Here is a 13,143-nt window from a genome sequence, read left to right on the forward strand (position 1 = left end):
GCTTTCATTCTCCTGACTTCAGTGGAGGCTTTAGATATGTGTGTACAGTAGATTTACCATGACAACATCATTCATTTCACATTCATTTTAAGACTCATGGTGTGAATAAAGCTGTGTTTTTATCTGAACCCACAAGAGGGCAGCAATTGCTAGCACTAGATAAAAAAAGATTAGCTCTAATTGGCACGAATTTGGCCCCAATCAAAGTTTAAGGCAAAAATAACCTACTCTAGGGGAAATGTAAGAAAGATTAAAAAAATACAGTACCAAAATACAGTGTCATCTAATTAAAATACACATTTTATTAAGTACGTTCAGAACATTTCTAGGGAAATGTAGTGTGAGGACAGTTCTTTGGGCTGGTGCTTGAGTGGTAGCCTATTTGGCGTCGCGTGCTTTCCTGTGGAAACGGCGCTGCTGAATCCTGCGTTGTCGGAGGCTGATAACTGCTTTTGAGCAGACTGAAGGAACAAACGGCATGGAAATATTAGGGATTTCCTTTTTAGTGTTAAAAATAGGAATGGCTATTTCCAGTCACCCCTGGGAGATAGCACTAGCCTATTCTAGTTAGTTACTTCAGTACACAGTATATTTTTGAACCTCTGCCCTACCCCTCCTTGCCCTTTCTCGTTGCCATGCCCACATGCCCTTTACTCACAGATTGGCCCCTGGCTCTCTCTCTCACACAAACAGGATGCGATTCCCTCTCTACTTCCTTAAAGACATCTCTGTCAGTGACAAGTTGTGTCCACGCCTAGTTCAGGAACACTAGCCCGTCGTGTAGGAGTTCTCCCACTGCGCCTGGCTCACCTTGACACACACTACTATAACAGCTGCAGGTTCTGACACACACACACACACACACACCTCATATCACCCTTACAGCGTGAGCGGATAGGACACGAAAGATGGTTTAGACCAGCATAGAGAGAAAGAGAGAGAGAGAGGGAGAGAGTTGGGCCTCCTTCGCCTTGTGTGTTGAAGGATGGACAGCATTGAGAAAGAGGAAGTGTGTGTAGGAAACCTTCAGCCAGGAAAGGACCTTGAGCCTGTCTTCTGTTAATTAATAACTATCTTCTGCATTGTTTTTGGAAACTCATAATATCTTATCTGTGATCAGTGTAAACAACAAACTATATCCTTGAACTTGAAAAACGTCTCAGAAAAGTACACACACTATCAACAAACCACAACGTATAAAGGCTTTATAGGGAAATCAATAAGTCTTCATAAACAATACGTAAATGCTTGACATTTTATTCATAAGCAAAGTCATGCTACATAGAGGGTAATTCAAAAGGTCATCACTTTCGATGCTTTGCCAAATGAACCTTTTTTAATGTCCATTTCTGGTTCTGGTTGCCTTCTGTTACAGTTCTTACTCTTCCCAGTATGTTTCAGGGACATCAGTGTGTGTTCTCTCTCTCTTCTCATCCATAACAGTCTGCTAGGCTGAGCATGGCCTGAGGTCTTGCTGCGGCAAGGCCACTGTTTCCTGTTGATGCCCAGCAATCAGGAAAACCTCGGGCGCATGTCACAGGTCAAAGGATGTGTGTCACTGTCACTTCCCATCTCAGCAGCCCCCCAGACACTGTAGGAAGGCATACACCAAGGGCCCACTACCACCACATGTACAGTGCTTTGGAAAGTATTCAGACCCCTTGACTTTTTCCCACATTTTGTTACGTTACAGCCTTATTCTAAAATGTATTAAATAATTTCCCCCCCTCATCAATCTACACAGAATACCCCATAATGACAAAGAAAAAACTGTTTTTTAGACATTTTTGCAAATGTATAAAAAAAAAAAGAAATATCACATTTACATAAGTATTCAGACCCTTTACTCAGAACTTTGTTGAAGCACCTTTAGCAGTGATTACAGACTTGAGTCTTCTTGGGTATGACACTACAAGCGTGGCACACATGTATTTGGGGAGTTTCTCCCATTCTTCTCTGCAGATCCTCTCAAGCTGTGTCAGGTTGGATGGGGAGCATTGCTGCACAGCTATTTTCAGGTCTCTCCAGAGATGTTCGATCGGGTTGAAGTCCGGGCTCTGGTTGGGCCACTCAAGGACATTCAGGGACTTGTCCCGAAGCCACTCCTGCACTGTCTTGGCTGTGTGCTTAGAGCTGTTGTCCTGTTGGAAGGTGAACCATGGCCCCAGTCTTAGGTCCTGAGAGCTTTGGAGCAGGTTTTCATCAAGGATCTCTCTGTACTTTGCCCCATTCATCTTTCCCTCGATCCTGACTAGTCTCCCAGTCCCTGCCACTGAAAAACATCCCCAAATCATGATGCTGCCACCACCATGCTTCACCAAAAGAATGGTGCCAGGTTTCCTCCAGATGTGATGCTTGGCATTCAGGCCAAAGAGTTCAATCTTGGTTTCATCAGAAGAGAGAATCTTGATTCTCATGGTCTGAGAGTCCTTTAGGTGCCTTTTGGCAAACTCCAAGTGGGCTGTCATGTGCCTTTTACTGAGGAGTGGCTTCCGTCTGGCAAATCTACCATAATGCCTGATTGGTGGAGTGCTGCAGAGATGGTTGTCCTTCTGGAAGGTTCTCCCATCTCCATAGAGGATCTCTGGAGCTCTGTCAGAGTGACCACGGCCCTTCTCCCCCGATTGCTCAGTTTGGGCCAGCTCTAGGAAGTGTCTTGGTGGTTCCAAACTTCTTCCATTTAAGAATGATGGAGGCCATTGTGTTCTTGGGGACCTTCAATGCTGCACACATTTTTTGGTACCCTTTCCCAGATCTGTGCCTCAACACAATCCTGTCTCGTAGCTCTATGGACAATTCCTTCGACCTCATTGCTTGGGTTTTGCTCTGACATGCACTGTCAACTGTGGGACCTTATATAGACAGGTGTGTGCCTTTCCAAATCATGTCCAATCAATTGAATTTACTACAGGTGGACTCCAATACAGTTGTAAAAACATCTCAAGGATGATGAATGGAAACAGGATGCACCTGAGCTCAATTTCAAGTCTCATAGAAAAAGGTCTGAATACTTATGTAAATAAGATATGTTTTTTATTTTTAATAAATGTACAAACATTTCTAAAAACCTGTTTTTGCTTTTAAATCCATTTTAGAATAAAGCTGTAACGTAACAAAATGTGGAAAAAGGGAAGGGGTCTGAATACTTTCCGAATGCACTGTACAAACAGCCATGCTCTCACAAACATATCTGCATATTCACAAGGCCGTACACAAATCGTGATGAACACACACATCTAGGGAACACTGTGATGGAGGATATGAAGGAACAGAAACAGAAGTTATAGAAGAGAAACTGCCCACAGCCCACTACACCACACACACTTTCCCCAAAACACTATTCACCACAATCAGTTTCTATACATATTCTGTCACCCTCACCACAAATCCCACCACTAACTGACCATATTGATGACCCAAAACATACAGTAATATAGAGCCACTTTTCCTTCGCCACTTATCCACCCAAACCCATGCTATAACTCCAGACTCAGCAAAACTCAATCTATCATTGATGTTCAATCCATATCAGTGTTGATAATTAATATTGTGCGGTGGCATTGCTGAGATCCCTGGACGTCAGTGGTCCAGGGAGGGCAGCTTTTAAAGGGTGTGACTGAGAGGATGCTGAGAAGATGCTGAGGGGATGATGGTCGAAGGAACAAACAGGAACCTTGGGAGGGGTCACAGGGCACTGAGGGCAGTCAGTGTCACAGCAAAGATCAATGGGTTCATCTGTCTACCCCTTGGGAAGAGGAAACCGAAGACACTAGAAACACAAGAGGCACAAGTCTTATTTATTTTTGGAAAGGTGGGGGAGGCATGTGGCGTTTACGCATGTCTCACAGTTGTACAAGGGGCTTTACAAGTAGGCCGTCATTGTAGAGAAGAATTAGTTATTAAATGACTTGTCTAGTTGAATATAAAGGTAAAAAAAAAAAAAATGTAATACAAATATCCAGGGGAAACGTGAGGAAAGAGAGTGGGTTCCTCTGGTGTTTACCCTGTGAACGTTGGGAACGTCCGAGACAGGATGCATGGGTCCAGGAGGAAGCCCTGAGTGCATTGCGCCACAGCGATCTGGTGTGCAGGGACATCAATTATACTGCTGGGCCGGCTGTGGAAAGAGAGCCTGACACTGTGACCATCAACACATATCCTTTGCCTGCTAAGGGGGAATTCGCACTAGAACACTCTGCACAGAAGCAGGAAACATCCTTGTGCTTTGACTGTCTTGGCCTCGTTTGATAACTGAGAAAAGAAGCATACATGTAAATCACTGTATGTGCGGCCAGTAAAATCATATTTTTCTACTTTAGTTTTACTTTTCATTCTTTCTATTGACAGTGTAACAGAAACAGCCTTATTCCTCTCACCGACGCTAAGGGGAGGAATTTTTCCAAACGTGCGAGGGGGGAATTCATTGCTACGCCGTCAGAAGGACCGAGTAAGTGGACAGAGGACAGAGAGAGACAGAGAGCGAGGGATCGAGAAAGAGAGAAGGAAAGAGAGAGAGAGAGAGAGAGCGACCATGATGGAGCTGAGGATCCAGTTGATCCCTACAGGTGAGATCATCCTGTCCCCAGGGAAGGACGGAGAGAGCTTCTGCCACAGCTGCACCAAGGTGAGTCCATCCACTCAATCTGCTCACTCCTCATCCACTTTAAATAACTCGATATCCAAGAGTAGGATTTCCCTAGCCTGGTCCTAGATCTGTTTGTGCTGTCTAGCTAACTTTGCCAACCTTAGCGAGACATCACAAACATATCTGGGACTAGGCTAGGATCAGCCTGTGTGGAAGTTGAGCTGGTGTATCCTTTTAGAGGTTCACTGTGCACGGGGAAACAGTTGGTCACCTTGGCCGCTCACTCTGGTTTTGGCTTGACCACAGGAGGTTGGTGGCACCTTAATTGGGGAGAACAGGCTTGTGGTAATGGTTTCCATGTGTTTGATGCCATTCCATTCGCTCCGTTCCAGCCATTATTGTGAGCCGTCCTCCCCTCAGCAACCTCCAAGCGGCTTGACTATGTACGGTAAATTTGTTTGTGCCAAATAGTTGGCTTGACAGAGTGCAATCGATATCATCCTCATTCGATTTTTCCACTCAGTGCCCGCAGTCAGAAAACACCTGCTAGGCCATTGATCGTGCATGCCGGTCCAGCAGAGTGCCAAGTGAAAAATCTTACATGGGGCTCATAATGTGCTGGCTACGTCAGTGTGTTTGGAGAGGTGTGAAGGGGTGTGAAAACGTCATCCAATGTAAATACAGATTCAGAAAAGTATACAACAGAAAATGAATGGCGGAAAGGCAATTTGAATAAACAAATTAGAAACAATAAGAACATCCAAACCAACTGAATGGTCGATTGCCACTTAAATAATGATATTAACATAACACATTAGCAATGTAAAGAAGAGTGACATGTTTCTCTATGGAATGGGGATTGCACAAGTTCCTGGTGAATGTGAGAGAGTGGTGATAGAGCGAGTGGGACTGAGTCTCCTGTTCACACAATCTAAGGAATGCAGGGTGTGGGGCTTTAAATCAGACAGCATATGGTGAAACAACAGGCTGTGCCATAGAAAGCAGTGCAGGTTCATGGAATGTTGGACTAGTACACAAACCAACTTTGACCAACTTGGATCTTAGGAATAGATAGAGATCTCGAGCGTCCACCCGGTGAGACGTTATTAACTTCATCTGATAAATCTTAGTTCATCATGTTCAGTTTGAGCCGTATGTTCGTTCAGTGAGCAGGAATGGCTAATGACGGGAATGGTACAGAATGTAGGGGAGGAAAAGACAGAGAAATTCCTGAACAGCACATGCGTTTCCCATGCATCCCAACATTCCACCGCGGTCACATCACCCTCTTGTGCCTCTGATTGTGTGTGTGTGTGATTGAACATGTGGACTTGTGAACTGAAGGCGCGTGTAGTGTACGAGTTAATGAGTAGGCATATCATATACACTATTTTCTCATTCCTTATCGAGAAAGGAACAATGCCCTCTTCCAGTTTCACACAGATTCTGTGGCGAGAGACAGAGACACTCCCTGGAGTACAGTCTGTCTTTCCAATGAACAGGGCCTTGTCAACAGGATACAAGCTTTCCTCCCAGCATAACTAAAGCAGAGTGAGGACGGCTAGCAAAACTCGGTGGTGTGAGAGTGAGAGTGAGAGAGAGAGAGAGGTGGGCTACAGTACTGAATCGATCACTACCCCCTCTGGCAGGGGTGCCATATTGCAGTCCATTATCACATACAGGCAGGCAATTGAACTGCAAAGGTCACCTTCACATGGGAAGAGGTGGTGTAATATGACACCATTAAAAATGCTGACAATAATAAAGCAATGCTGACAGTGGACTTTTGTTAAGGTGTACATGCCTCCGACCTGTAGCATACTATGACAAGTAGAATGTCATAATATACTAGAATAACATTAACATTTATAGCAATATCAAATTGTTGAACTTGCTGCCACAGATCTGATTAAAAACGCGCATGGCGGCCACACCCTTTCCAAGAACCACGCAATGCATTGTAGAACGTGGACAGAAGGTGTAGTGACAGGTCTATTGTAGAACGTGGACAGAAGGTGTAGTGACAGGTCTATTGACAGTAGAGGGTAGAAGAACACTACTACAAAGTCAGCGGAGGGAAAGTGAGTTGAATGCCGTCGGCGGTTTTTCTTTTCTCATTCAGGATCATTTTCAACGGCGTATTCTCACCAGTACAACAATATTTACAGACACTCTCAACCCATGTTATTCTTGGGGTAGGAGCTATAGGCAAACATCCCTATAGGCATACAATCCATATAGGCAAACATTGAATAGGCTAATCAAAGCAAGGAAGTGTGCTCTCACAGTGCAACATTAGGTTCACACAGGGCTATCCAATGCAAACAATGCATAGACTACTTCCCATATAGCCTATTAAGTGTTACGCCTGTTGAAAACAGTTTGATGTAAAACAAATTATATCACTCCTTAAGTCTGTGGGATGGGTCTCGAGAACTTCCTGGTATCTCTGCTGCGTTCATAGCCAAGTGTCAAGGTAGTATTTACCATATACGACTGGGAAAATCCACTTGAATGCCCCTCCAAGTCATACTTGCAAGTGGGAAAGTCGTCTATTGCCCCGTTAATGTGCTAGTTGGATCTAGGAAACTCCAAAATGTCTGACTTGCTAACTGGTTGAACGTGGCACGTGCATAATTATAACCAGTTACCATGTGATTGCCACATATAACTTCTGCGCTCCGACTTTCCCACTCGCTGACCTCTGTCGTCACATACTAAGGAAATTACCTCTTGATAAAATAATTTTAAGCAGTTTACTGTAACAACAAAAAATATTCAAAAAAAGCAATCGATTATATGTTTTTGGAATATGATCATTTGTTTACAACCATGACTTTTATACGAATATAACACAATATACCAAATAACACAGACAAACTTTATACACAGGGGTATACACATTTAAACAAAAAATACACAGGCTAAGGTTTCACAGGCATTTAGAATTCACTTTGCTTTTACAAGCATGATAGCTGTTCTTTTAGTTTATGGTTAATGCAGCTTGTTGATCATTAGCCAATCGGCGTTTTTCAACGAGTTCAAAGCACGTGAATGCATCCAACTTGTATTTATCACTTCACAACTGGTAACTACCACGTTCCTAATAGGTTATGAATGCAGCATAAGGGCTGTTGAGTGTTTGAAAGAGGGAGGGGAAATTACTGACATGTTCCACGACTCACCAGGGGACTCAAATACTCAGAATAATATAATCATCATTTTTTTAATGGCTTAAAACTACTGCTGTTGTATATTTGAAGTGTATTTCCTAGACAACGTTACTCTTAAAAAAAGAAAGAAAGTGTAAGATCATTTTAAATAGATGAATAGTGGTGGCTAGTCTTGGCTACTAAGGCTGTGGCGAAAAAACCTTCACTAGAACTACAGCCGCCAGATTGCAGTTGCTTGTTGGATCAGTAACGAGGAACCGCTGAAAGGACTGGTCACACAGAGACGGTGTTGAATCTGGGTTCAACGAGAGACAGAACAGCTTGCCATCTTTTTGTAGCCTACCGGCGAAGAGACATCAGTAACCTACTGTGTCGTATTGACTTCGGCTAATTGAAGGTATGTGTATCTTGAGGTACCTTGTTTCCCCTCCGTTTTCTAAACAGTCTGTTACAAAGTTATTTTGTAGCGGGAAGAAGTTTGCGTGCTTCATATTTGTGACAATGTAGGAAGTCGGCGACGAGGCCATCTGGTTGTAACTACTACGATAAGTATTTTGATTCGCAAATGTATGGGATCATGAGGCTATTAGGAGTGGCTGGCTGTCATGCCATGCGTGATGTAACAACTTTACCACCTGAACAGTTGCCAATCCATGCCCTGTCCTGACTGCTAGCCAGCCAGCCACTCCTAATAGCCTCATGATCCCATACATTTGCGAATCAAAATACTTATCGTAGTAGTTACAACCAGATGGCTCATATAGTGATACTGAACAACCTAACTACACTAAGCTGCCTGGTGGTTTGTGGGTAGCTGTGTGAGTGTATTGGGTGACCTGGGGTTATGTCAACAGGACTGTATACAGGGTTGAGATGTGGCATTGCTCTCCACTTACATCGTATGGCTATATATGTGTAGATACAGTAATAAAAACAGATAAGCCTACAGCTACATCCTGGTGATTTTTGTTTGTTTGTTCAATTGTTGAGTTAGGCAAACACTAAAACCAATCAGTGGTGTTGTCAGTACTTTCTCCCACAACGAACGTCTTGGGGATATTTTGTCTGGTGTTTAACTGTAGCCAAGACTTTCCATTAGACTATCTCAGAGGGATGCTGGGATTTCCCCCCCTCCCTAAAAAGAAGTAACTCTATAAGGATTCCAGTTTTAGCCCAAGGCAGAACAATTTGGGGGTTGAGCTTTTTCCCAGCTGTCTGCACTCTATGGATATTTAGGCACCTCCCAGCTCGGTCTCACAAAGCTTGAGACTCTGACAGCGGCTTTCACAGAGACAGATATAACCCTCTGCTTGACACCACCACATTGTTTGCATAATCTCCTTTTTGCATATATCGCTTTGCCATTGGGTAATTCTGTTTTATGTTATTTAAAGACCCACAACCACAACAGCAAATGCTTCTGTCATCAGCTGCTACATGTGACCAGCCAGTATGTGTTGTGTGTGAACTAAATGGTGGTGACATGGGTGGCTACAGACCTCGTCTTGTTGTGACCCTGTTGTCACAGAAGCAGCTGTCAGTGCTGCAGAGCCTTACCCCAGGAGACTTATTGGCTCCACCTGCTTCAGTCTCGGCCTCTTCCACCTGTAACAGGAAACTCTCAGGGCTTACTACTCAAACCTGGCCCCAACATGGCTGCCTGGCTGATGGCCCTGAACCATTTCGTCAACCTCTGACGACACCCACCCCCCCCTCCCCCCATGAAACACTCACCACCAAAGTCACCAACACTGCAGTTTGCTGGATTACCTTGTTAGTTGGAACAGATGATGAACAGTTGGATTTGTACTAGAGACTAATGAACAAAGATGGAGAGGGGATGAGAAGGGAGATTATGTATTAGAATAGGAAAACTCTTGGTGAAATTATAAAACGTCTTGACAACATTCGTCCAGGCCTTGTGAATTAGTGGACCGAGGGACAGCTTGCAAAAGTACTGTACTTTCTCAGTTGCTATGGTTTCACAGGTGTGGCGTGTCACACACGTTCTGCCCAGAGTTTGGAAACCAAGCAACAGGGAGACGGGGCATGTCTGGGACAAGCTGCCCTGAAAACAGCCACGTCGATGGACTTCTGTGTAGTGTTTCATGTTCTGTGTGGACCGCAGGAAGAGTAGCTGCTGCTTTCGCCACAGCTAATAAACGACCAAATACTGTGGTAGACAGTGAGGCCACGCTGATTTTCACACCCTGGTAGGAGTGGAACTGCCAACGGTCATGAGTTAGTGGAGGAGGACATGGAATCTGGGCCACTGCCTGCTTCTGTTTAGATGGCAAAAGTATATGGTCGTCTAGGAAGGGGAGTGGGAAAGACCGACGGAGACGGACAGATGGGAAATGGTGGGAGAAACACACTACTTACTGATTTGGGAGCTCATGTGACAAGTCTGAGAGAGCGAGGGAGCAATGGGTGAAAAGTGAGGAGCGAGAGAATGTGTTTTGTATGCATTTGCTTTTTGTTTGTTTTGAGTCTCGCTCGCGTCAACATACTATTGGTTAGCCGTCTGAGGTATACGTATGAGAGCGGTTTTGGAGAAGGAAGAAGAGGTGGAGGCCGTGCTTGACTTGGGCAGGAGTTCACCGGAGCTGAGTACCGCCACCTCAAATGTTCTACTGCTCGAGCTCCTTTTCCTCTGATAGGATATTAGCTCTAAAGTATTGTGGAGCTCCTGCACCTAAATATAAACAGTACCGGAACCCAAAATGAGTTCCGGCACCTATTTCAGTCCAAGTCAAGCATTGGGTAGAGGAGTGTATGTATGGAATGAGTCAGTCTGGTAGAATGCGAATCTGGTAGTGAGTCAATGTAGAGTGCTGCGTGTACGCTGGTGAGTCATAAACTGAGCCGGCTGGACGATCTGGAGTTTGTCTCCTTTTAGCTGTGGCTTTTCCACCAGAAATGTCCCAGCCTTCGAAGAGTAGAGTGCCCCGCCCTGCTACCAAGTCCAGCTTCCTATCAGGACCAAACTACTCTCAGACTGGGGAACCCTTCTGGCTCAGTCAAACCTGGATTGTGTTCATTAAGGCACACAGTAACAAAGCTTTTCTAAATGATGCGCAACAGAAAAGGAACATGGGCTTTTTGTTATTGGACGGTTTCAGATAGTACCTCCCTGTTTTGGTCAGTTTTCTTTCCGTTTCGTGCCTAGTGAGCATGACTGGTAGAGTATGATGTCTCTCAGAATTCAAGACCTACACTAGCCCCTCACACACCCACACACACCCACACACACCCACACACACCCACACTGAGAAACCTGACGGACAGGGGTAGAGTAAAGGGTTGTGGGAAGGGAAAGGACAGGGGGTGTGGCTTAGAGATCCTCTTTCCATCGCTAATCCTTCACTTTGTGGTACTTCTGCTCCGTTAAACTAAACATAGGAATTGGTACCAGTTGACCTAGTAAGCCTATAAAATCCATGGGTATGATGCCATGATTTGAATTGTGGTATTATTGCAATATAGGCATTTATAAAGCCTTTTATGAATTAACATTTTGTTCATTGTTCACTTTGAGCTCACTGACTGGAGTGCAAAGTAAAAGCATTTTAGTGGTACATGCGTCCTTGTATCACGATAGTCACCACGTCTTCTCTAACAAATGGGCAACACTTGGACTCAATGCCTTCTATCCAGACTGCAGACTCCTGTAGTTTCAGTACTGCTCTCAGTAACACTTTACTTAAAGCCTGCACGTACAATGCTTTATAACCTGCTATAAGCATGTATGGCACTTCATAACTACTTTTCTTATTAACTTGTGGCTCGTTGTATTCCAGCCCGCCTGCTCTACTCAGATGAACGAGGTATGTGCTCACTAAGAAAATGGCCCCTTTCTGTGGTAGATAACCTGTAGCCTTATGGACCCATCTCTGTGGACCTGCATGTCTTTGTAGGGCTGTGACGATGCCAGTATCGCAATATTTTGTCCAGTGCAAAAATGAAAACACGATGCAGACCACTCTTGGGTCCTTTAAAAACCTGCTGCAGGTACAATATTGCGTGCTCTAACTTGGGAAATAAATGTGACTCTGGGTGACAGCAGAATGAGGTTTGTTTCCAATATTAGGAACGTTTTTCCTAAAGAAGTTAAATCCACTTTGTTTTGTTTCCTTGCCGTGATACTGGTCTCGTCCCGGCCGTTCTTCTTTACCCAATGACTGTACAACACTCATAGCCTGTAAATGGCCCATGTGCTCCCTCTCTGCTGGCACACCTACCTATTGTGTCACACTGGGTTGGTTCCCACACACTCTGTACCAGCTAGAGCCCTACCAGTCCGCCTTCCTGTTGTGTGTATTGTGGTCCTCTGGGAAGTTAAACAGGCATGGATATACCCTGGTTCCAGATCTGTTTTGTGTTGTTTTACCAACTCCTCATTGTCATTGCCACCTTTTTGTGGAGACGGCACAAACGGATCTGGGACCAGGCTAGCATGGAACGTTGGATACAGTGACTGTACATAAACTTAGTTCCTTTCAGTGGGGTTGCCATCGCTGGGACCTTGGCCAGCAACACTGTGCCTGCCTGCCCATCCCCCCCCGCTCTTCCTGATTGGCCAGCCTGCCAGCCCTGCACGTTAACCTTTACCCAGCTACACTCCATGACAGCCTGGGCCGTAAGCCGACTGCAATCCCAACCAGGTGTGTCCTTGTGTTGTCTCAACCCTGTACTGTCAATCACTCAACGTGATGTAGGAGGGGAGGGGAGGGGGAGAGTATGGGTCATTGGGAAAACTAATATTCAGGCCAGATGGATTGTTACAGGGCTGCGTTCAGCAGGACATGACGTTGTGGAATGTTGCAGATGAAGGTCACAAGTAAAGCTGAGGTGATTCCATATGCCCAGCTGTCATGGTTGTAGCCCGATCAAGAGGACCGACCGCTTCGCTGAGCTCTCGCGCGATCAGGCTCCTTCCACCAGTGTAGCATGTTTGTTCTACGTCATATATTTCTATCTGCAGGCCAGCCACCCACCCACAGGTGGCGGTGTGGAGGGGCGGTAGTAGTAAAACTAGTAGGAAGTGTCTCCTCTGACTGTCAGGTAATGGATTGATGAATGTCGACGCAATTACAGTAGAGCCCCTGGATTGGAAAACCCATTAGTCAAACAAGCACAATGAGTTTACCACTGATAGGATCAATTAAATGTAGGGCTGTGAATTAGACATGGATATTGCAAAGTTCCTCTGCCAGCACCAACAGACCTCCTTTTATCTCTTCTGATACATGTAATTACACTTGACGTAGCATCTGTTCAAACGAGACTTTCCAATACCGCAATTCCAGTGTACTATCACATACTCACTGAAATCCTTTTTGCTTTTCATTCAGCTGCAACCGATGTGAGTCTTCCTGTTTCAAA

General features: G+C 44.8%; 1 protein-coding gene across 3 annotated transcripts in view; it reads left to right on the forward strand.

The window, feature by feature from the left end:
- Nucleotides 1-4,194: 4,194 nt before the first annotated feature.
- LOC106612655 (unconventional myosin-Ic) overlaps nt 4,195-13,143 on the forward strand; it is a 60,006-nt gene continuing 51,057 nt past the window's right edge. Inside the window, exon 1 of one of the 3 annotated variants that reach the window (XM_045724414.2) lies at nt 4,195-4,624. In XM_045724414.2, the coding sequence (XP_045580370.2) occupies nt 4,532-4,624 (93 nt within the window). In that variant the 5' untranslated portion in view covers nt 4,195-4,531. Of the gene's footprint in view, nt 4,625-7,697; nt 8,156-13,143 lie in introns of those variants that run through there. The other 2 variants (XM_014214041.3, XM_014214045.3) reach the window with 2 other exon arrangements.

Source organism: Salmo salar, chromosome 09 (genome assembly GCF_965601325.2).
Source record: "Salmo salar chromosome 09, fSalSal1, whole genome shotgun sequence".
In the NCBI taxonomy this organism is placed as follows: Eukaryota; Metazoa; Chordata; class Actinopteri; order Salmoniformes; family Salmonidae; genus Salmo; species Salmo salar.